Source organism: Pithys albifrons, chromosome 3 (assembly GCF_047495875.1).
Source record: "Pithys albifrons albifrons isolate INPA30051 chromosome 3, PitAlb_v1, whole genome shotgun sequence".
NCBI classification, from domain to species: Eukaryota; Metazoa; Chordata; class Aves; order Passeriformes; family Thamnophilidae; genus Pithys; species Pithys albifrons.
Window position 1 is genome coordinate 30365872 of NC_092460.1, and position 27192 is coordinate 30393063.

Consider the following 27192-nt stretch of genomic DNA (forward strand, 5'->3'; position numbering starts at 1 on the left):
ACAGAAAGCTGCTGCCATCTAGCCCCAAGAAACATCTCTTTGAACATAAATCACATGGATCCAAGAGATGAAAGATCTGACCTGCGAGCACCGACTAATGTTGCCAAGGCTTAGAGTGACTGCGCCCTGCCGAGTCAGCGATTCCTCGCTGGAGGAGCCCTGGGAATGGCAACAGTAACGCTATCAGATTGTCACATCTTTTAAATCTGGCCTGCTCTGCTCAGAAGTTCAGTGAGCAGTGTTTTCTCTTTGAAGTTCTTCTGTTGTATGGCTGATGGAGTGTTTGAAAAGTTCCCAGGAAGGCTGTGGGTTTTGAAGTGTTATCTGTCAATACTTGATTTTAATTGAAAATATTTATTCCTTTGTTTCCCCAGTTTTTATTTAGATGCACTATACATCTAGTTCCTTAAAAAGAGTTGGGTATGGCTAAGGCACATGCTGTTTACACATGAAAACAATTTAAAATACTTTTTAGTGTTTTCAGTATTTCTCTTCTACCACAAAACTATTTTTCAAATAAATGGCCTGTATTGGAGAAGCATGTCTGTATCCCTTTGACTTACAAGGCTAAGTTAAATGATTCACAGAGAGATCTTTAGTACTTCTCATTATGTATTCTTGGAATTATTTAAATATTCATTATCACTGATCTCTAATTGAGAACCTTGTCACATTCCTGATTCCACCCATGTGCTGTTACGTGCTTGGCTTTTGCAAGTAATTATTTGGATTGCTGCAGATCTGGATAAATCCAAGTACTAAAACCTTTCATGTTTCATGAGGGGAGTTCAAAAGCACTGCAAAATTTTAGACTGTGTTTCTTATTCAGCATTTGGTGATACAGCCTGCTTTAAACAGAGTGACTTGCTAACTGTGTTTTTTATGTATTTCAGTCGTATAAGATCATCAATTTTGCTCCAAGTCTGCTGCAAATAATAGTATCCGATCAAGTGGAATTTCCAGTGCGTCAAGCAGGTGAGATAAATTCCTTTCTTCATTTTCTTTCAGGAAAAAGTCTGTTAGTTATTACAGTGGAGTATTGAGCTATTGTGATGTCAGTCAGTCCAGGTTTGTTCTAAATGAGGAAATGAAAAGGACTTAGTTTGCTGTTGCTTTCCTACATGAGGGTCAGATAAAACCATGGGTATAGGGTAGAGTCCTGCTCTGGCTTTGCTGTGTTTGTACTGATTGCTACTGGATTACTGTGAGACTGATAAGAAAGAAAATGATTTCTACTCAAACTGAGCACCCAGGGAGTCTCAGGTATTCTTTCCCCTGGTGGTGAAGAACTAATGATGCCAAGACAAGTGTGAATTTAAAAATAAAAGAAGTGTGTATCTTGTTTGAATACCTGTTTCTCTATTTGAATCTCTTTTCCTGATAAAACCAAAAGTTTCTAAAGTATGGCAAAACCCCTTATTCTCCTAGATCAGGGGTAGCCATGCTTTAGTGAGTATCTGTGGTGTCTGCCTACAGAAATAGATGTAAAAGAAGGTCACATCACTGAGAAGATACACATTTGTAGTCTAAACATGTCTAGAAGGATTTCCCAGCTCTATGTGAGTTCAGGTGTGGTGATGCAGTGAACTTTTAGGATATGCATTTGTGTAAGATCGGATTCTAAATTCTCATAATCCAACTACTCCTGTATAATATTTTTGACAGATACAGAGAATATTCAGCTCTTTCAGTAAATTATTAATACTGCTTCATTCCCAGCTTTGTTTTGTCCTATGGAACAGCATTTCCCATAGAAGCCCTGTTGGTTTTTTTGGTGCTGATCCTGCTAATCCCCTGGGTGTGTTGGGGTGTGCTGACATATGCTGTTTGTCATGATGGCATTTGTTTTTGCAAAGATAATCCAGCTTTGAATGGCGTTGTTAAACCATTCTTTACTAAAGTTTGATGCTTAATCTAAACTCCATAAGGTTGTTTTTATAAATCTCCCATTTCAGTATCATTCAGGAAAAAGCCCAAGTATGTAGAAGGTAATTTCATTTTTTTTAAAGTGTAGGGCTATAAAATAAAAAAGCACATTTAAATTACATCTGTAGGTCAACAGATTTCCTGGGAGATTTTTTAAAAGCCAGGAATTTGTATGGACAAAGTATATTAAAGTCTTGGGCTGGTCTTTCTGGACCTGTTTTTAGTCTGAATATTCTGGCATGTCATAGACAAAGAGCTGTTTTTCCTCTTGCTCCTATAAAATATTTTACAAACTACATGTTTTCATACTTTGTAATTTGTCATCACCAAGAGTGATTGTACCCAAGGGTATCTTATTTATACTTTAAAACACTAGTTAGTAATCCGCCAAAGCAGTTTATGGGGATAAGTATTAAGAACATTCCCTTATTGCCTCACACCATATTTCATGTGTTTCCTGAAGAACACCTACAGGCATTTTGGTACTGGTGGATAAATGCTGTTTTATTTTCTGTTGAAGATTAACTTTATTTTTCATGTATTTACATGTGAGACAGAAGGGAACAATTCTAAGGGATTATGGGAAATCCTAATAGTGAGATAAAGCTTAGGGGATTCACAACAAACATTTCTGTCTGAATAGAAGGTAGGCCACATGCCAGTTTTGTACTGGGCATTTCCCCAAGCAGAGTGTCCCATCTGTGTGTGCAGCCATTTGTTTACATGAGCCTTCCAAAACTCCACTTACCGAGCTTGAGTAGTTGTTTAGGGATGAGTAAAATTACAGATAAGTAGATTTTTGTTAGCTTGTTTAGAACGATGGAATATTATGTTCATGTGGAACATTGTTGTAATGACAAATGTACCTCGACAGAAGCTTTCAGAAATATGTTTCTGTTCTGTTTAAGAACTGGCACTTGAGCCTGATCTTGTGTGAAATCATAAAAAAAGCTTTCCTGACTCAGCTGTGCTTAGTGCCTGTAATTTTCAAGAACTCAGGTGGTGGTTTTCAGTCATCTTTCCAACTCTTTGTTCTACTTTCAGCTGTACTACGTGTTAAGCACTGAGTAATGAGGAGGTATGTTAGAATTCAATTATTATTCCCCCAATGTCTGTACTTAGCTGCCATTTACCTGAAGAACATGGTGACGCAGTACTGGCCAGACCGTGAGCCGCCTCCCGGAGAAGCCGTATTCCCATTCAACATCCATGAGAACGATCGCCAGCAGATTCGGGATAACATTGTAGAAGGAATAATTCGCTCTCCTGACTTAGTGAGGTACCTTGACGTTGTGTAGAGATATTTCTACTGCTCGTGTTTTCAGACCTACCACTCTGAATGCTGTTAACATGAGAGTGTCAGTGCTTTGGGGGATGAAACAAGTACTTGTTTTGCAAAAGCAATAATGATCAATTCAAACTTATGTGTGTGCGTTTGTTTTTCAGAAATGTAGTAACCCAGCTGAGAGCTCTCTGATGTGATTTATCCTCTTACGGTGTTGTTCCAAGTGTCGTGTAACACTTGTGGTAGTGACAGCCTGTCTATTTGGTTGATTGAGTGCAGACAGTGTACAGGGCTGTCTGTGATACACAGTTAACCACTCAGGGGAAATACTGCCCAAGATTCATTTCCTTTTCTCTAGTAGCCCTTTTCATAGAATCATAGAATTGATTGAGTTGGAAAAGACCTCTGAGACCATCAAGTCCAACCCTTGGTCCTACTCCAGTCCCTTTACCAGATTATGGCACTCAGTGCCACGTCCAATCTCAGTTTAAAAACCTCCAGGAATGGTGAATCCACCACCTCTCTGGGCAGGCCATTCCAGTACCTGATTACTCTCTCTGTAAATAATTTTTTTCCTGATATCCAACTTATTTTCTTAATTACTTCAGCAATTTTTGCATGTATTCCCAGTGTTTAAAGGTATATTAGTGTTCTTGGTTTTAAGATGTTAAAAGAATAGTTAAGAACCACAGATGTACTACAGTCTGTGGTTGTTCACCCCTCTCATTAAAATAAGGCTGATAGGATGAGATTAGGCTGTAGTATACAGATGTTCATCTTTGATAAACAGAAGAAAATCCTTTTCTCTCCTTCTCCTAAATCTACCAGCTAGATGCCCAAAGATGTCTTTATTTTTCAATAATCATATCTGAAAGAAGAATGATTGACTTCAGATTTGAATTGAAATCAGAGATAACACTTCAAAATATAAGGATACACTAGGATGCATTAGACTGCAATAGCACTGCTGTCACTGGAGGTCTTTATGAATAGATTACACAAACACCTGCCAGGAATGCTTAGGGTATAAATGGGCCTGTGCAGAGACAAGAAAATGAGCTAAATCATCTTTTCCAGTTCAGCTTTTCTACCGTGCCCTGGCACAGATGATTGGTGTCTCTGCTAAGAGATGGGGACTCCTTGCCAAAGTTGTGCTACGAGGGAAGGAAGCGCTTGTTGTTTCTGTAATAATGAGGCAAAGGCACTTAGTTTCCACTGCCATCATGTCATAAATACCAAGGCTGAGTTGATACAAAGGAACACAAAATAATGGGTGTTTGAAGACTTTTTTGCAAGCTAGCTCAGGCATCGTTTCCTGACCTGATATTTAAAATGTCCTGGCATTACAATGACAATCTCCATCTAAAAGCAGTATTGAAAACGCTGGGACAATCACCTGGAATAAAGTACAGGGGTTTTAAATACTGGAAAAACTTGTAGATTTGTTAAAGGTTAAAAAAGTCAAAGGAATTTTACTGGTACTGGTCTGATATTTTAATGCTGGTGTTTTCTGTGGTTTGCTTGTGAGAATAAGAGGGGATGAGGAACCAAATCAGCAACAAACACAAACTTCAAATGCTGGAGGGGGAAGATAAGTTTGTACAAATCTAAAAGGATTAGTAGGTGTAGGGCCCCATATTGAACTATTTTACAATAGTGGCTCCTTAAGTAATGGACTGCAAGAGGATACCCAAGAAAAACTAAATATAGAATATACAGAAAATATTTTTCATTTCTTAGCAAAGCCAAGAGTATTTACAGCTTCTAATTCAGGGCTGCTCAGCTTTTTTAGTGACACCTCACGTGAGTCAATTAACAATCCTGTCCTGCCTCACCATGGTGAGTGGCATCTAAAAGTGTTTGGAAGGAGAGGAATGGTAAGATGTTTTTACTTAACTGGCTCTGCTGTGTGCTTTGGAGGTTGAGAAAGTGCTGCTCTAGAAGATCCCAGGAAAATTGTAATTTCTTGAGGAATCTGTGGCTTGGAATCTTGGCCATTATTGTTTAATACCAACATACAAATTTGTGTTTTTGTGGTTGCTTTCAGCCTTATAAGCAAGTACAAACATCCATTTTTAAAGTACAAAGCTAGTTGGTTTCATGAGCAATTAATTCTTTTAAAATATTGCCTCATGCATGTGGAGAGGGAGTAGGGAGAGAAGGCAGTAGCTAAAATGTTCTGAAATCAGTTTCTTCCTTAAATCCCCTGGGATTTTTTTTTGCTTTTCCTCTGCCACTTCCCAGAACTCTTCCAGTGCTGTCACAATATATATACTTAGGACATAACATATGCATTGTGGCCAATAATCCAAGATTTGAGATCTGTCCTGTAATTTGAAACACTGTACCATGAACTTACAATGTATTTGTTTTTCCCTCCTGCGGCAGAGCCCAGCTGACAATGTGCCTCCGTGCCATCATCAAGCATGACTTTCCTGGCCATTGGACAGCTGTGGTGGACAAGATAGGTTACTACTTGCAGTCTCCAAACAGTGGGAGTTGGCTTGGGAGCCTCCTGTGCCTGTATCAGCTGGTGAAGACTTATGAGTAAGTTGATGTCCATCAGTAGGTGAGGAATTGGTGCTTTTAGTCTCAGCTGGTTACTGAAATGACTTTCTTGAAAGAGCACTGGCAGTTGCACAAGGAATTCAGGTAGAAAATTGGAATTAATAATTATCATATGCTTCCTTTCCCGTAAATAAATGAAAAATATTCATCATCTTTATATCATCAGTGAGTTGAAAGCAGAGATGTCAGGAATAATCTGTATTAATTTACTGACATTTTTTTCTTGAGGCCTTGTACTTTCGATCTGATTTAACCTTTCTGTAAAAAATTCCTTATGTTGTTGAGATGGGGGCTAGAGGAAGGGAGACTGAATCAGCAAAATGCTGGATATTCTTTTTTTTAGTTGTTTTTGGGGTTTGTTTTTATTTTTAGCATACAGAAATTAAATTGCTGGTTGGGAATGGGCATTAGAATCTCCAGTGTGTAGATCCTGGACCAACGTTTTTGTTTCCTTTGCAGATACAAAAAAGCAGAGGAGCGAGATCCTCTTATAGCAGCAATGCAAATATTTTTGCCTCGGATTCAGCAGCAGATGATCCAGCTTCTGCCTGATAACTCCCATTACTCTGTACTGCTCCAGAAACAAATCTTAAAAATCTTCTATGCTCTTGTTCAGGTTGGCATCTGTGTAGAGGAAAACCAAAACTTTAACTTTGCTGTGCACAGTGACTCCTTTCAGTACACTCAGGGGTGCGATTGAATATCCATTTGGATGGGCAAATTCATGTACAGTAAACAGTTTTTATAAAAATATGATATTTATTGATTTTGCTACTTAAAAACTTGTCACATGATCTTCCAGACTAAATTTTTAAAGTGTTAGATACTTCTGCACATTCTATCTGTGATCATACTGGGGAAATGTTCCTATTTTCATGAAATGACACATAACCTGATACGAACTGTATAGATATCTACACTGTGTGGTTGGCCTCTGAAAGTGTCAGTAATGGATATATCAGTGTAATTGTCAATTACTGCACTTCAGTAGGTGGCACTTCTCATTATCTTCTGAAGATTGGACAGATAATGTTTTTTGAAGAGCATGCATTTTAGAGAGATGAGTTTGGCCTTTATGGGGATGAACTTGGTGGGAGAGTACTTTTAGAGAATCAGAAACAAAACCAGATCCTACATAAGGAACAGCCTAAAAATTCTTACTGGGGTTTTAAAAAGCTAAAATACTTTGTTATTATATAGGGGGAGGTTTAAAAAGATATCAAGATCCTATTTTTATTTTCCATAACTTGCCTGAATATTGTCACTTTGGTTTGGATTTTGTAGAGAAGTAAGATTTACTAGAGAGTAGCTAGGTAGGCATAAGTACATTTTGCTTGCTGAAATGCTGTTGATTTGCCCAAACCCTGTAATACAGACACTACTGAGCCCCTGAAAGGTAGCTGGGCTGTTACGAAGAAGAGAAAGGTAAAAAGAGAGTTGGCAAGTTCTCAGACCAAGGAACTTTCCTCAAATTGTCTGCTCAGAGATTCTGCTGTAAATTGTACCAAGGAGAATGCAATTAGACTAGTAGTGATATCTAACCTAATTAGTTTTAATTTTCCTTAAAACCTCATCTTCCTCAGAATATGACTACTTGTGGAAAGATCTACCTTTTACAGAGAAAAGTAGTATTTCATACCCGTGTTGTTTGTTTTTTTATTTCAGTATGCCCTGCCACTCCAGTTGGTGAATAACCAGACTATGACCCAGTGGATGGAGATCTTCAGGACTATCATTGATAGAAATGTACCTCTGGTAAGTTCTGGTTGTATGAAGACCTCTGATACTTGTGTGTTGGCATTTAAGGAACAGTCAGTGTAGCATTTCCTGAGTGTTCTTTTTTGAAGATACATATTTAAGGTTCTTGACCTTGGAATAAGTGGTGGTTCTGACAGAATTGCAGGAAAGTCATGTAAGATGTCCAAATTTCATTGTCTGAGGTAGAGAAACCACGTAAACTCCATCATGAAATGTTTTGGAAGTTTCCAAGTTTCTCTCAAGTGAGACTCAAAAGCTCATCACAAATCCATCATTTGTCTCTGTTCTTTTTCTTTAATCCATGCTTCATATTTCTCAAAAGAACAAACTAAAAATTGTGTCGCAGGTCTGGCCTAGCTGTTGCCAACCCTGGACTGGCCCCCCTTCCCCCTCCCAGAACTTTCCCAGCAAAGGAAAGAAAAAACCACTGAAAAGAAACGCACTCTAAAGAAACTGAACTGACTAAAAAGAATAAATTATATTTTCTAACATTCACAAACCACACTGTATACACAGTACATAGAATCCCACCCCCATGGGAAAGGGGAAGGCAAAAAAGGGGACTGATTAGCCAGAAAATAGGGAAGACACCAACCCAACCTAAAGAAATCGAATGAATCAAAACAAACACAATTAAAAACCTCAAGGAAGGGGAACAAGAATGAAACAATCTCACCCAGGACAGGAGAACCACCAAGAACCGGAGGGACCAGACTCCAACCACCTCCCACCAGCTCCTCGGCCAAGAGAAAAGAGAGCAAACCACTCCCTCCACTGCTACCTGGAAGACATGTGTGGAATACTTGTAACTTCCTTAGATACAATGGTTACTGAGTTAGCCATGGGTCAAACCATTACAAAGTGTAATTAATTCTTGTTCATGTGTGTACAACATTAACTGGCATTAACTCAGATTTCTAGGAATTTATTTTACAACCTTACCTTTCTTGTAATAGCTTTTGCCTTATTATGTATTGTTAGAATGTGTATATTTGGAGGGGTTAGATTCCTGCTTAATTTTTAAGCCAGAGTGTATGTAGTATTCAATTATATCTGAGAGTTTGCTTTCTTTAAATATGCATAATTTTGAAAAGTAAAGTACAGGCACTGTGCAGGTGTTGCACGTATACATTGTAGTGCCTAATAAGGATAATTGAGAGCTTCTGGATGTTAAATAATTGTTGACAGAACCAAAGCTTTAGTCCATACTGTGTGTTTATATTGGTTTACTCAGCAAGAATGTTTAAAGAAGAGTTGTTCTCAACAAATCACATGGCTGATTTAAACCAAATGTATTTGTTTGTAGGAGACTTTGCAAATTGATGAAGATGATAGGCCGGAGCTGGTGTGGTGGAAATGCAAGAAGTGGGCTTTGCACATTGTGGCTCGTCTCTTTGAACGGTAACAAACTGATTAAAACCTGAGTTTGGGTTACAAATCTTGCCTCTAATTGAAGTGCAATGAGACAAGGCAGTTTAATCAATGTAACAGCACATGGTCACTCAAGAGGTTTTCCTGCTGTTGTCCTCTGCTTGCACTGGCAAGTCCCCGTTCTGAGCTCTTAGTGAAATGATTTGACTCTCTAAGATGGCAAGAAACTCACTCCACAGGAAATCAATCTCTCTATTTTAGTACATCCAGGTACAAGTGTTTATATTCTCAAATATAAAGGCAGAGGAAAATTTGAAAAGAAATTTATAAATGTGGAAGTTACAGAGCTTGTGACAAAAAGTCAGCGATATTTACTTGACTATAATATTTTACGTAGGACAGTCCCGTGATGTAAAGGACAGCACTCTGGACTCCGAATCCCAAGGACCTGAGTTCGAGTCTCAGTAGGGACCATCCCCTGGCAGTTAAAGCCTCCCTGCCATCCCATCCCATCAGATCTTGAATGCTCAGCAGGGTCAGCCCCGGTTAGTACCGGGTGCTGTGACAGTCCTGAGGACTTCCCTGTCACTGTCCAAGCTCACTCAGCCGTGGCAAATGGACCTTGGGACTTAAACGGTGGGGCCAGTTGTGCGCACGCTGTGCCTCACCTGAAAAATCCACTGCGCAGGCTGGAAGGGCTCACCCGCATGGGGAGAGCCCTTCCCAAATCTTCATTCACAAAGTCTGGCCATACATCCATACAATACTTTACCTTATGATAATTTCAGAAAAGAAAAGGGTAGCAGGGTATTGTAAGGGAAATGATGGCATAGAAGGACCTGTGGAAAAGGTTTTGTTTGCTGATGCAGGGCCCGTGGTGGTTTAGAAAGTACTGGGTTTTCCTGACGTAGACTTCTTACAATGTAAATACCTCTGTCCTTTTCTTTCTAAAGGTATGGAAGTCCTGGAAATGTAACTAAAGAATACTTTGAATTCTCAGACTTCTTTTTAAAAACCTATGCCGTGGGCATACAACAGGTAAGCACAGTACATGTTATGAATTGCATCATTTCGACTGAAGAACTATATTACCTTTATCAGTGTGCTTGTATCAAAGTTCATTAAACAAAAATGAAAGGAGTTGGACAGGTTGTGCTTTTAGGGATTGAGAAGTTCTTTAGAACTCAGTGCCATGCAACTGAGGTATAATAACACAAATTTTCAGCAATTCAAAAATCTCTGCAGGAAAATGCTGATAAAATGCTGTTATCAGCATTAGTTAAGCGTTCTTGATATAGCTGAGGGAAGAACTTTTGATGCAGAAGGCTCACTTCATAGAAGGGTGTATTTTCAGGCCAGTTTTTATTAAGTGCTTTTGCTGTAAACACCTTAGGCACAGTGATCTGGTAGTACTGTTTTATTTCAGGAAGATACAGACTAAAGATATCTGGAGAACAGCAATGGAATTTATTTTATGCCTGGAAAGCATGTTATATGAAAATACAGCATAAACTCCCAGTTTGCAAGGCAATTAATTTTGTTGAGGAATGCTCATTATTTGTGATAACGTGGTGTTTGAAGACAGTTCAGTTCTGTTATGGCTGCACAGAAGAGAAGCAATTCTTTCTGAGTTTTCCATGTTTGTTGGCCAGCTCAGCTCTGGGACCCGGTGGGTTTCCAGCATCTCCCTAATGTGGTAGAACAGCTATAGATACTGGGTACTTGGAAGCTGTGGGAGCTCTGGCTCCCAGGCTCAGATGGTTTTGGCCCAGTTCCTGTTTCTGATTCATCCTGCCATATGCTGGATGATTGGGAGTGGTAGTTCCCAGGCTTTTGCCTCACTAAAGCTCTGACTGTCCACACTTTTGAGTTACATATTCCAAACAAACCACTAAGAAGCCAAGAGAGTGCAGGGCTGTCTCCTGCTCCTGATTCTCTTAGGCCTGTGAACCTTGAGAAACACCCAGGAATGCACTTTTTCAAGTGACAAGTGTTTGAATAATTCATATTTCCAGAATATGTGGCTCCTTTGCATGCTGCCAGTTGAAATATCCCTGACATGGCATCTTACAGTTTAAATTTGTGGTGTCTTTGATGCAGAGTGCCAGGCTGTTGTCACTTCAAGTCAAAGTTAAACTAGATTTCAAAACAGCAGGATTGTCTGCAGAACAAAATTACTTTCCTCCATCCGGTTTGACAACAGAATAGTTTATCCATGTGAGAGGAATGGTTGTGGCAAGGCTGTAAATTAAATGAAAAGGGAAAGAGTCTGATATCTATTCTAAATTCCTTGCAATGTTCAACTGCCGAGCAGAAAAACAGACTCCCGTGGGCAGTTATTAGAAATGCCTAAAGTTCGTTAAGGTATTAAGCTGTCTTACAGAAGGGACAGTTCAGCTTTCAAGATAAATGTACTGAATGATCGGCACATTTCTTCAGTTTCTGACTCTTAAATGGTGATTTGTCACATTTCCTTGCAGAGTTAGTAAGAATTCTGTTGTGACTGTAACATTACTCAGCCTTTGTTACTTATTCTTCCATTGTTAAGTGCTGACATTGTGTTTGAGTCTGTATAAGATAGAGACAATTCTTGTCCAAGGAACATGTCATATGAAAGGCTTAAGATCAGACTCAGTGTTCCTAAGGAAGAAGCTGTATTCAAAATAAAATTAATTAAAATATGCTGAAAAACTATGAAGCAGAATTGTTCTGCTGGAAGTACATCACTCAATATTTTGTAACGCTTTGCCCTTGATTTTTATTCTTATTCATTTACATGCCAATTCTTTACACCTACTAATAGTTCATCTGCCATTAGTGCAGATTAGTGGCTTTATATTGTGGAGTTTTCTTGGAAGAGCAAATCTTTATGCTGAGGAAGCTTTATGTGATAGAGCTTGTACTAGCCCGCTGGGTGACACTGTCTGATGGTTACAACAAGTAATTGAAGTTAAAGGGTTTGCATCTCTTCTGATTCACAGATTTAGGTGAACCTATTTTTCTTTCCTAGTGTAGGATTTCTATTCTTACCACTGTTCTTTCAAAGTAATTTGTCTTCTTTAGGAGTTTGTCCTTAAATATGAACTCGGACACCACTTAGCAGATGTAAAAGCCACCAATTTGAAAATCTCACTGCTTTTTCCTTATCTGTTCCAGTTTTTTCTGAGGCCTCTGTAAACTGTGAGCCTGTGAATATTGAAATATATAATTAATTTGTAATCACAAATGATTGCATGGTAGGGCTAGTAGTAAAGGTGGGCATGTACATAAGTGTTTGCAGAATTAGAACATTGATATTTAAATGATTTATGATTTTTAGATGAAAGGCATAATAATGATTTCTAATACTGGAACCTCTGCTATAAAACTGATTTATCTGTTCATGTATATTCACTGGGGAGATGCAGTGCATGTCTATGCATAAGATATAATTTTTCATCTTAATTTTAAAATACCAATTTGTCATTTCTTTAGGTTCTATTAAGAATCTTAGACCAGTACAGACAAAAAGATTATGTTGCACCTCGTGTTCTTCAGCAAACGTTAAATTACCTGAACCAAGGGATTATTCACTCTGTAACATGGAAGCAAATGAAGCCACACATACAGGTCAGTGCATAAAACCCAGTCATAAACACCACATGTCATCAGAATGATTAAAAAACCCCAGCCCCCCAAGTTTTGCAGTTTTATACAAGGTTTCATGAATCATTCAGCAACTGATCTGGAAAAAGAAAGCATTTCTACATGAATGTGGTTGTTTTTTTTCAGTATTATGACCAGCTTTTATTGCAGATACTGTTAACTTAATCAAAGGTTCTATTCCATAAGTTCTTTTATATTTTAGAAGTCTGCTAGACAGTCATACTATTCTGCCTTTTATTAATTGTTATTATATGTAGATTTTGGAAATTCTCATATTTACTGTAGTGCAAAGATAGTGCACAAACTAAACGCTGACCTAAGAGGAGCTGAACTCTGTTTTAAGGATGTGTTTTATAAGTGAACTTGAACAAATGAAAAGTGATTTTCATGCTCTTACTTTTTCATATCATAAGCTCCCCTGTTGTAGCCAGTTAATTCTATGACTGTTACGAGAAAGGACTCTGAAATCCATTCTCATGTTAACTATTGCATTGGTGAGATCCTTCTGTAGAATTCAATACTCTGCTGTTTATAGACTATGTCCTGAAGTATATTTTGTGTGTGGTACTGTATGGTTATAAAGATAGATTATATAATTACTGCTGCTGTCCGGGGTTGTTACTACCTGTAATACTCAAAGTTTATTTCTGCTAGACAAAAGAGCACTACTTAAAGGAATTTTGCTCTTCTGAAAAGTAAGTAGCGAATTAGTGTATGGTAGAGGGAAGCTGTGCTGGAATTTGACTTTATGTGTAATTATATGTATTTGACTTTTCTAAAATTAGAGTATAACAGAAGAGGTGATATTCTCTCTAATGTGCTACAAAGATGAGGATGAAGAGCTCTGGCAAGAGGATCCCTATGAATATATCCGCATGAAATTTGGTAATTTAGCGTTATTGTCTCTGTCTTCACCACCAGTGTCCTGAACAACAGGAAGAAGAAAACAAAATCTTACCAGTCTGTAATTAAAAGCAGGTGCCAGATCAAGTGATTTTGGGTCATTTGGGTGGTAGCTTTAAATGCTTCTCTCAACATTTTTTTCTAATTCCCATGTGCTCAGAGCAGCCCAAATAGACTGGCTTGCTCTCTTGTTAATGCCAGTTTCAGAACCCTGAATTGCAGATGTGCCAGTTGTCTGCAAGTTCTTGCAGCTCTCACTTTGACCAGAAGAGGCCTGACTTGCTCTTTCCCTATTGAAAATTGTCAATGCTTTCAGTACTTTTTTGCCAATTATTATTGCCAAATTGTAAGACAATTATATTTATGTGTTCTTGCAAAAAATACATTGCAAAATCTTAGGAATATCAGATAGGGCCATCTTATGAATAATTACCTTTATTAAAAGGGTCATGTCATTGAAAAAGGGAAGGGTTCTTTCAAAATAGACCGGTTTTAGTTGGAAAACTCCTGCAAACCAGGCACCACAGAGCTTTAGATGCAGCATTTGGGAATTTTTAATTGGTTGATATGGGACTAGCATATATGAAAACAGAATTTAAATATTCATAGAGTAATTAAAAAAGCTTGGAGAGTTGTTATGCAACAAATTAATTACAAGATAGTGTTGATCACTGGTGTACAAATACATCACTGATTTTTGGTGTGTGAATTCAGTTCTTCCTTTGTAAGTAGTCAATCTTATTTTTATATGTAGCTGAGGCAGTAAAATGCAGATTTAAATTGCATCATGGAAGGTAAAAAACTGCCCAAGTATCAAAGTACTTTAAATAAAAGTTTAGTGAGGCACTTCTGGGTTTGGAACAAGAATTCCAGTAGTCTGGTAGCATTTCTTGATGTTTATCTCGAAGTTTTCAGGAAGTTACTGTGTAATTTTAGTCACATTTCAAGATAACATTTTTAGATCTTTCAGTTTAATTTCGTCTATGTAGGGATGTTTGGATTAGAACACGTTTGCAGCACAGATTTTTTTTCCAAGATACAAATTAGATTCTCAATATGACTAAAGGATGTTTACTTGTAATGAATGAAGCTAAAAAGCTTCAACTTTCAGCAGATATAGAACTAACTACCCGAGATCCAAGTAGTTTTTACCTACATAACGTTTCCCATGAGGTTTTAATAAAATCAAGCCAAAAATGTGTGCTTATGGTATACAGATGGTACTGGAATGTGCTGTTGTTCTTTCTGTAGGGGTTATAATTGAAGAAAAGGGACAGGATTTTTCAACCCTTCTATACAGGGTCTCAAAAGAGTTAATGAATAAATAATGTGTTCTTAATAAAGGGAGTGATGAGTGGCAATAGATTTGGAAGACAAGAAGTAAATGCTTGTGTAAGTTATGTGACATAAGCTTGGGTGTGACTCTAACCATGAAGTGAATGTAACCATGTCAGTAGTTTTGAGGTTGCATATTCTCCCTGAATTTGTGATACCCCAAAACCAAGATGATCTATAAAAAATTCATCATTCAGAAAACTTTTTTGTTATGCTTTTATCCCCCCCAATTTTTTTAGATGTATTTGAGGATTACGCATCCACTACCACAGCAGCACAGAATCTCCTTTATACTGCTGCAAAGAAAAGAAAAGAGGTATGAAACTGGACTTTTATTTATTTTAATTTTCCTTATAAAGTTATTTTTACCTTAAACTTGAAGATGCTACAGGAAGTTAGTATTGAAAAATCTACTCAATGATATGTAGTCAAATGTTTCCTGTCTGAGTGCTATCAATTTTGGGAGAATTAAAATATGTGTGTATATATTTAAATAAATGAATTCATCTTGCAGCTTTAAAATTAATCTGTCAGATACAAATTGAGTTGAAATAGATGTACTGGAATAGATTTTCCCAAGTTTACAAACAGCCTCTGTCATGGCTGCTCTGAATGTCACAAACTGTAGCAGAGGGAAAAGTGAACATGATCCTTATTAATTTTCACTGATGCTATTTAAAATCCCGTTGGCAGCAATGAAGTTAGCAAGAGCAAAACCCATTTCATGCAGTTACTCTTTAAAAAATGAGGACATAACTGTTCTGTGGAACTTTCTATACATACAGTGATCTGTGCAAAAGTACCTGGGCAGGGCCTGGAAAGGATGTGTCACCTGATGAACTGGCAGGTTTTTTTCTGGGCACCATTTTAACATCCAGTCAATATAGAGCTTCATGTCCATGTGGATTTTCAAAGAAGAACATGGTCATTACATCAGGTGGAATGTGACCATTCTACTTTTTTACTGTCAAAACAGTTCTTGTCCACTGACCTTCATTCTTATTTTCATAACTGGTATTGAGACCATCAACATTTCATAAGGACATAATGGGTCTGGAAATTATATTCACAGTTGGTTTTGCTAAGAAACCTCTATAAGTCTAATCAACTTTAGAAACTACTGTCAAAATCAGTAGATCAAATCAGGTTTATGAGGTTTTAGTCCACTCTTCTTGAGTATATATGTATCTTCATACATATATGGGGTCACATATGTGTTTATTTAATATATGTTTGGGAGACAAGCTGGAAAAGAAGTCAAAGTCCAAAAAAAAAGGGAGATACAGTTTGAGCCCTTTGCTTTTCCATCACCTTTTTTGATTTGTCTCAGGACAATAACAAAATCCCCTTATTTACTAGTAGTAATATGAAATTTCAAGGAGATTAATTTTGTCAAGTTTGGCCAAACAGTTGAAGAAAGAACCTTCTACATTCTAACTACAGAAAGATGCTACACATAGCACCTCACAGTTGCTTTGACCAAGATAAAATTTCTTAAAATTGTCATATGAATATTTTAACTTAAACAATGCTATTAAAATAATTTGACAAAAGGAAATGGTGTGTTTCCTGTCCTGCTTAGGTGTTACCAAAAATGATGGCCTATTGCTACCAGATTCTGACAGAGCCAAACATTGATCCAAGGAAAAAAGACGGAGCTTTGCACGTTATAGGATCCCTAGCAGATATTTTGCTGAAGGTAAGTGGGTAAAGAATTGAAAAAGATTTGCAATTTTTACTATCAGTGGTGATTGAAAATAAAAAAGTCTTAGTTTATAAAGTATACCTAGTCCTTTAGCTGTATTTATGAAGTCCATAGAGGGATTACACTGTCAATCAGAATATGAGGGATTGTTTATTTAAAAATATTAGCAGTCTTTCCTAGTTTTTATATTCCCATTTTATACACAGATTTTTTTTCCTAAGTTTTTCCAAACCTGTGTTTGGTATAGAACAGTCCCTTGATCCTCTTCTGCTTTACTACTAAAATGGAAGTGTTAAAAAAGCAAACATGCATTTCATCAGTAACATTGCCTGTCATTCTTTATGAAATTCCCCAACAGCCTGCACTGTTGTGGGCTTCTTCTGGTTCCAGAAAAAGGTTTGCAGGAATGTTTTGTCTGGCTTTCCAACTTTCTTACTCTGCAATATGTGGCTTTAAGACTTATTTCATCAGCCAGTTGGGAGTTCTGAAAATAACTGGAAAGAACACAGAGCCTTCCTCCTTTTTTTTTTATAGACATCGCCAGAATTTTGACTGTTTTTCTGGAATCTGAATACAAATTTAATCTACACTATTGCTCTCTAATTAACATTGGTTACAGTTTCCCTTGTGCTTTTGTAGACGGTGGAGTCCAAAGTATGCCCTTTTGTTCCATGTCAAAAGTAATTACCAAAACGTTACCAGTTTTAGCATGGGAATGGTAACCTCGTGCTGGAGGCTTCTTTTTAGAAGTAGTTCATTATATTTTATGCGAGTTTTTGATTTGTGCAGGATCTTGCCAACATGTTTTTTTAAGCCATTTGGTTTTTTACGAATTTACCAATCTATGATCTGATCTTAAATCCTGAAATATCAGTAACTTCTACAGAATTTTTGTAGAATATATTGGATTGCAAATGCCCTCCCTCATGCTGGAGTATAACACTGAAAGAGGAAGATACTGTTTGTGAGACTTTCACATTGACTGGGGGTTTCTAATGCTATTTGTCTCTGTCCTGAGGGAAAAAAAAGGAATTTATTCCAGTATTCTACTCCTATTTGAAATTTTCAGTCTTGAAATATAAGGCTATAATATTCTTTATATAAGCGTAATAATCCTCAAACACTGCAGATGCCTTTCAAATCTGAGTTCTTGTGTTTGGAATTTGGCATGTTGAAAAATTCCACCAGCTATTTCTGCATAAAATACTGGATTTGTAAGTGCTTCCTGGTTGCTGAGTTGACTGTGATACAGATTGTAAGGAGCTCCTGGGCACAGTGACCCTGCCTTGGCCACTTGGCTCTTCACACAACTCCAAGTCTAATGCCTGCAAACCTCTGACCTGTGTGCATAAGGGAAAATTCTTTTCCCTTCTCTCTGTTTTTCCTCTGCTCGAGTCTTTGTCTGCCTCTGTGATGGTTTGGGGAATCAGTGTGGGAAAAAATTACCTATGCATTGGTAAAACAAAGTCTGATCACCTAAGATACATGTTGTACTGAATATCCCATTTCACCCTCTTCCTATCTTAGCCAGTGAATCATTCATTTAGATGGTAACACAGTCCCCAGCATGCATCTTTTCTAGTGTTCTGGGGCTTGAAGGAAAATCCCAAATCTCCATACTGGTAGCTCTAGCTCCCTGTGAATATCTTGGGATTTGCCAAGGTTGAAATAATGAAGGATAACTCTCATCAAACTAAGATTTCTATCACAAAGGAATTATCTTTGTCCATTAATAAACATGAAAAAGATGTGATTTGTTGTTGTTGTAGTCTGCAAAATAATTAGTTTTGATGCTTACAATAACAGTAGCTCATTTGAAACTCAGATCTCTTTCATACAAAGCTTATATTTGTCTTCAGGTATGTATGTACTCCTTTGTAGAAAGAATGGAATTACCAGGTTATTTATCCTGAATAGTTTTTGGGAGAAATCAGCTAGAATCAATTGCCTTAAAATGAAAATTCCTGTTTACAGTATCTTAATGAATAATGTAGAGTTGAATATTATATATTTACAGTTCTTTCACTTAGCTGGCTTTGAACTTGCTGTGCTTATGAGTTTGTTCTGCTCAAGGAATTCAGATCTCTTTGTGAGAGAATACTTGTATTACACAGACACATTGTTGTATTTCCCATGGTTGATGGTTGAAATGGATTACTGGCTAGAATGAAGTATGTAAAATGAATGGTCTCCAAAATTAATTTTTGCTTACACCAACAGAAGAGTGTCTTCAAAGATCAAATGGAGCTGATGTTACAGAACCATGTGTTTCCCTTGTTCATGTCTAACCTGGGGTACCTCAGAGCTAGAGTAAGTTCAGCTGTTTTATCAATTTCAGTATTTGGCATGATTCCTTCCTGTGCAGGTTGATTTCATTCTGAATGTTAATGGAAGAAATAAAGCAAAAATATAGTAAAATTTAAAATAAAACTATTGTGCAGTATTTTTTAATAATTTTGATTTAAAAAATGATTTTTCAGTTAAATCAATTGATGGAAAGTCTGTGTTGTATTACTATTTACCTCTTAATTCAAACTTGACAATTTGAGTAGTGACTGTGGCCATTTTTTGTTAGCAGATCTTAGTAATTAGAGTAGTTGAAAGCCTGTGAAGAATAGGTAGAATTTCCACAGATTGCATAATGTCACTTTGAGTTTAGCTTGAAGAAAATCCCCAAGTGCTGATCTCAGCCATAAACAAACAGTTAATTTTCTTTAATTTTTCCCCCAGAAGGAGCAAAGCTATGAATGCCAATTATGTGTATATTGAATTTCTTGTAATTTGGGAAAGCATAACAGAGAACTGCTTGAGTGCAAAACCTGTTAAATTTAATGTATGAATACACAATAATTAAGGGGGGAAATAAGCAATACACAGAAACAGATAGTGTTGTTTTTGAATCACTTAAAAAAAGGCTTAAAATTGCAATAACCCCTAACTTGCTTTTCTGATTTCTTGCAGTCTTGTTGGGTACTTCATTCATTCAGTGCTTTGAAATTTCACAATGAGTTAAACTTGAGGAATGCAGTAGAGTTGACAAAGAAGAGCCTGATTGATGATAAGGAAATGCCCGTCAAAGTAGAAGCAGCCATAGCCCTTCAGACCTTAATAAGCAACCAAGAACAAGGTATGTGACAGTGATTTATCAGCTGTATACACTGATTTATTGATTTTTTTTTTTTGTAGAGATGAGGAGGTTGATGCAGATTTATATAAACATTTCTACCATTTAGAAACGTAGATTTAAGAACATTTCATCATGTGTAGACAGCTTCACTTGCTCATTAGTTACTGTATATATCCCAGAATTATGACTTCTATTTTGTACAGCAAGTCTCTGCACAAAAGAAGTTAGATTAGCATGTTTTTTTTAGTAAAGTAAATGTTACCTGTCTTTGTGTGCATGTTTAAGAATGAATAGTGCTTATATGTGAGGGCAGGTATTCCCTCAAAACTGGATTTTAGCTGTAGATGATGTTTCAGTGTTGTACAATTGATTCACTTGGTTTGCTAGTTATGAACTATAGAAGTGCCTTGGATATGTTTTTTGGCTTTTTTATTTATGTAATGAATTCAGATTTAAAAAACTGTTTTGTTCAAGAGCAGTCAGTTACCTGGTAGTTTTGAGACACTGTGTACAGTTGACTGCACCTGGTTTCACTTGGGTTTTTTTAGCCAAGGAGTATGTGAAGCCTTATGTGAGGCCAGTTATGCAGGAGCTCCTGCACATCGTGAGAGAGACAGAGAATGATGATCTCACCAATGTAATCCAGAAGATGATCTGTGAGTACAGCCAGGAAGTGGCTACAATCGCCGTGGACATGACTCAGCACCTGGTAAGAGACAACAATAAAACAACACTCCAGTCAAAGCACATGCCTAGTTTGGGAAACTTTCTTTGAAGTGCACACTGTTTGAAGTAATCTTTATAAGGGTCCACCTGTAGTAGTCACAGTATTTGTTTGGGTTTTTTTCTGCATGAAGCATCTTTAAAACCAACCAATAGGTTTTTCAAAGATACTGAACTTTGTCACTGGTTTTAATGAGCCAGGCTCTAACCATTTAACATTTTAAAGGATTTAACACAGTCAGACTTCTAAAAAGAGAAAAAAAAGAAGGCAATTTTAATTTTCTATGTTCCCCTTTCAGAAGGAAGGAGCATATTTTTCAGTGCTGACAGCTCTTACAGATAAGGCATTGCTGCTGTTGCATTAGCTGTCTTGGCTTTGCGTGACAAATTAGAAATGTGAGTTTGCTCTTGAATGTCAAGTTGGTTGGTTTTGTTCACAGGCTGAAATATTTGGTAAAGTACTTCAGAGTGAGGAATATGAGGAAGTAGAGGACAAAACAGTTATGGCCATGGGCATCTTGCACACAATTGACACAATCCTGACAGTTGTGGAAGATCACAAGGAGGTGAGATTTCTTTCATACTTTTCTCCTGTTCTCTCTTGCCTTTTATTTGTGACAACAAGCACTTTAATGTTTGTTGCATTGCTTGATGTGACTACTGTAACAGGATGGTACCAAGCAATCTCTTGAGAAATTTGAATTTAAAGCCCAGTTTACTTTTGTGATTTCTTCATTGTTCAGCTCACAACTTCCTGCGGATAAAATTCTTAGCCCTTATTTGAGTAAACACTTCTTCAGAACATGCTGATTTTGGCTGGGGTAGGGTTAATTTTCCTCACAGTGGCTGGTTGTATTACAGACTTTAGGGAGAAATGTTTTACCTAAGGCTAGTTTGTTACAGTGGTGACCCATGTTTGTAGGCAGCTTCTTGGATAGTATTTCTAGGAATTGGTCTCCCTATTGTGGTGCAGTGTAAGTTTACATTTCATAAAAAAGATTCTTTCTGCATCAATAAGACCTTATTTGATAGTCTTGTGATTGGTAGTGCAGCATTTAAAAAATTATAAAAGCCTTTCTGTAAGATTTTCTCAAACTGAGTTAGTCAATTACATTTATTAAATTGCTGTATTTTTGTTTTTTAATAAACTCTTTTATGTTTTTATTTCAGATCACTCAACAGCTTGAGAGCATTTGTTTACAGATCATTGGCCTTGTTTTACAGAAACATGTTATAGGTATGTGTTAGAGATAATTTTTAGAAAAAACATGATTTTTTAATATAAAAACATGTTAATTAATTATTGCTTTCTTCCAGAACAGAATTTCCTCTTTTTCGTGTGTGCTTCTGTAAAGAAAAGAAGTCACTAATTTTCAGTTACAATTTGTTTCTTCTGATCTCCTCTTTAACATTAGTCAGGTTGTTTGCTGTATTTTGAAGGACAGATGCAAAAGCAGAAGGTGCAGTTCTGGTTATGGTTCTAGCTCCCTATGTTAAAGGACTGTATCTGCAATTAAATTCCTGCTTTATCAATACCCTGCACTAAAGACTTACACAGTTTTGTGATAAGGCCTTTAAGAAAAAACAAAGGCTGAGAAAATAAAGTAATTTTTCAGTAAATTGATTTGAAGCATTGTCTTTAATGTGCTGGTGACATCCTTTTTGGTGTGTATTTATAGTGGAAAACTATGCATGTTGTTGTGACTGTAGCCAACATGAGGCCTGTCTGAAAGAGTCTTTTCCAATTTGTACTATTTTTTAATGTATGATTTAGTTTCTAATTGCTGTCTGCTTGTTCTTATACGACTCAGGATATGATTTCAGAGTTCAAGGTATTTGCAAGTGAAATTTATTTTTTAAAGCACTCTGCTTCAAATGGATTCTCTTTTACAGAGTTTTATGAAGAAATTCTCTCCTTGGCCTTCAGCTTAACTTGCCAGATGATTTCACCTCAGATGTGGCAGCTTTTAGGTGTTCTGTATGAGGTTTTCCAGCAGGATTGCTTTGAATACTTTGCAGGTACAATCACTTCTGTTCTAGTGATGTTTCCATTTCTACTGTTGGAGAATTCATCTCCAAACCCCACCTTAATAAGGGTCGCTTCCATTCAGTGTCTTGGTTTGAAATGATCATGTATTTGAGTCATGTCCTGACCGTCTGTTTTGTGTGGGAGTTTAACAGGAGCATATTTAAGTAGGAGAAGCATGTTCAAATCTGTCAATGTGATCAGTTATTGTAGGAGATCCTGAACTCAAAGAAAGCTGCAATATTGAAAGTTAATGTGAAATTGAAAATTAATGAATTAATGTGTGGTCCTATTCTAGTTCCTCCTCTCTCACAGTGCACCCTGCATGGTGCAATTTACGAAAAATTGTTCTAGAAAAGACTTTTGCAGAGTTTGAATTTCCAACTGTATCCAAAAATCTAAGCCAATGAATTCCATTTAGGGCTACACCCTCACTGGTTAGCACTTGCAGGGATTAGTTAATGACTTTTTTCTCTTTTGCTCTCTCTTTTCTGCAGATATGATGCCTCTCTTGCATAATTATGTGACCATTGACACTGATACTTTACTGTCTAACCCAAAGCATTTAGAAATCATTTATGCTATGTGTAAAAAGGTAAGGCTTCTGATTCTTATGTTGTGCTTATCACTGGTACTTCATCACACAGATTGGCAGTGACCTGAACGTGCCAGGTGGTGGCCAGACTTTTCACAACTAAGTGAATTTTGGTCTCCCCTCAGTTCTGAGCACATACAGCACCTTCACACTTTTTAAGTGACATGCCTTTTAAAAATTACATACACGAATCTGTGTGGGAGAAAGTTGCTGTTCCTCTTGACTCTCTTCTATGAACAGCTATTTTGGTAAGGAGAGGAATTAATGAAGCCTGATTTCCTTAGGTTGTGCATCTTGCAGTTGGACTCACTAGTTGTCAGCTAAGGTGCAAACTCACTTGAAGTTTTTCCTACATTTATATTTCTCTTTTATACTGAGTATAATAAAGTATGAGATCATCCTGCAGTCCTTCTCTGACTTGGAACATCATGGAGTGTTAGGCATCTAACTACCTGCCGATTTTGAAGAAGCTCAGAGAATTCAAATGTCTTTGAGAATTCTGCTTCTTTGTCAGGTTTGATTGTCACTGACCATGCTGTTGAAATGCACTGAGATGAACCATTCAGTGTCACATGTATGTGCCTATACACAGAATGATTACATACACCTTGTTCTTAAGCAGAAACTAGACTAGAAATAGGACTTCACTTTGCCAGGCTGTTGATCTGCCAGTGACTATTAGAATTGAAGTGAAAAAGTGGAAACAATGTGGAAAATACCCATGATTCCTAACACATAACATTTCTCTTCAAAAATGGAAGGTGAGGATGTAGAAAGAATATAACATTCTTAAAGAATTGCAGCAATTGCTTTTACTTTTTAAGATTTGTCTTTAGCCACTTATCCTTGTGTATGTCCTGTGACTTAATTCCTCCCAGAATGTAGCATGAATAGATATGTATATGCTGTGTAGAGACTTTGTGATGCATGCAGGTACAGGAGCACTTGCTTTCAGTGTTGCTGGTGATTAATACTGATGAATTAAATTGCCATTCTATTCTGGTTGTTAGGTACTAACAGGAGATGCAGGAGAAGATGCAGAGTGCCACGCAGCAAAACTCTTAGAAGTTATTGTTCTTCAGTGCAAAGGACGGGGCATTGACCAGGTGATACATATCAAACAGGTTTTCCCTTTTACTGGTTTCTAGTGATCTGCACAAGATTCCTGAGAAAAACAGCTGGAATTAGAGTGAAATGTAAAGCAGGGAGAAAAACATAAAGAAGTAAATGAGCTCAGGAGAGTTTGTTAGGTTGTTTTTGATTTTGAAATGAGATATTAATGGGCATGACCAGAAAATGGATATAGACTGAACAATAAGGATATAGTATGTTGTGCAGGATTGTCTTTTTTTGCTTTCTCCTTATAGCATTTGCTTTTTGATGCAAAACACACATAGTTAAAACTATTGTGGCTGAGAGGTTAACTGTACTTATCCAACTACTGTTGTTTGTTCAAGCAGTAGGAATTTTTTCACATTTTACATCATTTAGTACATTTGGAAATGCAGATTTTTTTATCATGGCTGGATTGGGATTGCAGGGAAAAACACAATCACAGTTTTCAGAGTTTCTTAGATCACACTTTTAGATAGTGGTCTTTTTTCTGTTAAGGGCTACATTGCTTTGACATACCGTATTTGAAGTTGCCACCGTGTAGTTCATGGACTATAGTGATAAATTTGCAGTTCATTTGACTGAAGCCAGTATAACTTTACTAATGCAAATCTGAAGTCATTGCAGATAAAAGTGTTCCCTGAAAGATTTTATTTTTAAAGGAAATCTGGAAGAGTTTAAAGTGAATTCAGTGCATTTGCATTGAAGTAACTATGTGGTGGAAGGCTTAATTGAGCTGTACAACTCTGTGAATTAAAATGGTTGCACACTAAATTGAAACTCATAAATGAAAACTTTCATAATACTTCCCAAATTTTTATAAAGTATAAATCTTCACATTGAAATGTATATGTGTCTAGCAGATGTGTATTTCATTGTTTGGAAATTTGTGCATGCTTGATTTTTTCTAAATAAACTCACTCATTTTAAAACTTCTATGAGAACTTTAACATCACTTTAAATTTAGTAGGAAAAACTTCTCCTACAAATTCAGGTAATTTAGTTTTTAATGCCTGTTTTGAAATTGTTGGTTATTGGTATTTAAAGATGAGAATGTCTTTGAGTTCTGTTCTAAACCTTTTTTTATATATGTTAGAACAAATTCCACCAAACGGCCCCAAATATTCTCCTCTGTTCCCAGAATAACATTGTGATTTTTAGCTCAGGGAAGAGCTGTTTTGGGTAAGATGTAGAAGCATGTGATCAGAGGCTTGACATGCTTTTACACTTGGAAGTGAATAGAATGTGTTCCTAGGTTTTTATACCTGGCTTTCGATTAACTCTGGACAACAATTCTGATTAAGGTGTTTTAAACTTTCTGCTGCCGCATGTGTAATGACTTCTTTATCTTCTTTTTTCTTTTTTTCTTTTCTTTTCTCCTCTTTATGCCCAGTGTATTCCACTCTTTGTGGAGGCTGTGCTGGAGCGATTAACCAGAGGGGTTAAAACAAGTGAGCTCCGTACCATGTGTCTCCAAGTTGCCATAGCTGCACTGTACTACAATCCTGACCTCCTTCTGCACACCTTGGAGAACATCCGATTTCCACACAATCCTGAGCCCATCACTGCACAGTTCATAAACCAGTGGATGAATGACACAGACTGTTTTTTTGGGCAAGTATTGAGGTTTTCTTCACAGTATTCAGAGTTGACCAGCGGGATGTCAGCCTGTTAATTTTTTATCTGAAACACTGAATATGTATTTTCTGTTCTGTGTTTTGTAAATTATTTTTAAAATTACTCTGTCCAGTGAATCCCACACTGATTTTAATCCCTGTGAGTTATGCATGATCTATTTGCATATTTATTACTCTGCCATTGAGGTACTGACTGTTTAGCCTACTCCTGAACTTAAACTGCATTCCAGCCTCCCTTGAACATAGGTGTGAACTGCAGTAGTATGCACTTGGGCAGGAGCTGAACTTTGGCCACAACAACCCCCTGCAGCGCTACAGGCTGGGCACAGAGTGTCTGGAGAGCAGCCAGGCAGAAAGGGACCTGGGGGTACTAATTGACAGGAAGCTCAACATGAGCCAACAGTGTGCCCAGGTGGCCAAGAAGGCCAATGGGATCCTGTCCTGGATCAAAAATAGCGTGGCCAGCAGGCCCAGGGAAGTGACTCTTCCCCTGTACTCTGCGTTGGTGAGGCCACACCTTGAGTGTTGTGTTCAGTTCTGGGCCCCTCAGTTCAGAAAGGATATTGAGATGCTGGAGCGGGTCCAGAGAAGAGCAACAAGGCTGGTGAAGGGACTGGAGCACAAGTCCTGTGGGGAGAGGCTGAGGGAGCTGGGGTTGTTTAGCCTGGAGAAGAGGAGGCTCAGAGGTGACCTCAGCACTGTCTAGAACTACCTGAAGGGAAGTTCTAGCCAGGTGGGGGTTGGTCTCTTCTCCCAGGCACTCAGCAAGAGGACAAGGGGGCACAGGCTCAAGCTCTGCCAGGGGAAATTGAAGTTGGAGATGAGAAAAAAGTTCTTTCCAGAGAGAGTAATCAGGCATTGGAATGGGCTGCCCAGAGAGGTGGTGGATTCCCCATCCCTGGAGGTTTTTCAACTGAGATTGGCCGTGGCACTGAGTGCCATGATCTGGTAAAGGGACTGGAGTTGGACCAAGGTTTGGACTTGATGATCGTGGTGGTCTTTTCCAACCAAATCAATTCTATGATTCTATTTGTGAAGTAAATGAAGGGGAACAAAACCTGTCATCACATAGCAAAAGACACACTTGATGCTGAATGGAGGTGAAGTCCAGCGCTTGACACTTGGTGGTTGCTTCTCAGCTGAGATGTGGAGTCTAACTGTGAGATTCAAATCCACTTAAGAGCAAAGCAGGCAGTCAGATGTAGTTAACAGCTACCTCTCACCTTCCTGGTTTGAGTTTTGTTTTGTTGTTGGAGGCTGACATCTGTCTGCAGATGTGTGGGTAGGCTTAGGATGTGTCTTCTCTTTTCTGTACAAAGCCTGTGCCGACAGACTAAGCGAAGTCAGCTCCAGGCCCATAGATACATCCCCTATTTTAGATTGTCACTCTTCCTACCTGTATTTTATTATTACAGCCTTGTCTTTCCAGTTTTGAGCAAGTCTCCAGGGAACTTATTCTAGGAAACCATCCAAGT

At 37.6% G+C, this 27192-nt stretch overlaps 1 protein-coding gene across 2 annotated transcripts in view; it reads left to right on the forward strand.

Annotated features, from left to right (window-relative positions):
- Window positions 1-27192, forward strand: part of IPO8 (importin 8) — a 53106-nt gene that overhangs the window by 7680 nt on the left and 18234 nt on the right. For both annotated transcript variants that reach the window (XM_071551206.1, XM_071551207.1), the window contains exons 2-21: window positions 894-975; window positions 3049-3205; window positions 5600-5758; window positions 6239-6395; window positions 7445-7534; window positions 8844-8938; window positions 9862-9946; window positions 12383-12517; window positions 13339-13438; window positions 15031-15107; window positions 16374-16490; window positions 18717-18806; window positions 19458-19623; window positions 20172-20332; window positions 20787-20912; window positions 21517-21583; window positions 22240-22365; window positions 22870-22967; window positions 23978-24073; window positions 25474-25694. In XM_071551206.1, the coding sequence (XP_071407307.1) occupies window positions 894-975; window positions 3049-3205; window positions 5600-5758; window positions 6239-6395; window positions 7445-7534; window positions 8844-8938; window positions 9862-9946; window positions 12383-12517; window positions 13339-13438; window positions 15031-15107; window positions 16374-16490; window positions 18717-18806; window positions 19458-19623; window positions 20172-20332; window positions 20787-20912; window positions 21517-21583; window positions 22240-22365; window positions 22870-22967; window positions 23978-24073; window positions 25474-25694 (2405 nt within the window). The remainder of the gene's footprint in view (window positions 1-893; window positions 976-3048; window positions 3206-5599; window positions 5759-6238; window positions 6396-7444; window positions 7535-8843; window positions 8939-9861; window positions 9947-12382; window positions 12518-13338; window positions 13439-15030; window positions 15108-16373; window positions 16491-18716; window positions 18807-19457; window positions 19624-20171; window positions 20333-20786; window positions 20913-21516; window positions 21584-22239; window positions 22366-22869; window positions 22968-23977; window positions 24074-25473; window positions 25695-27192) is intronic.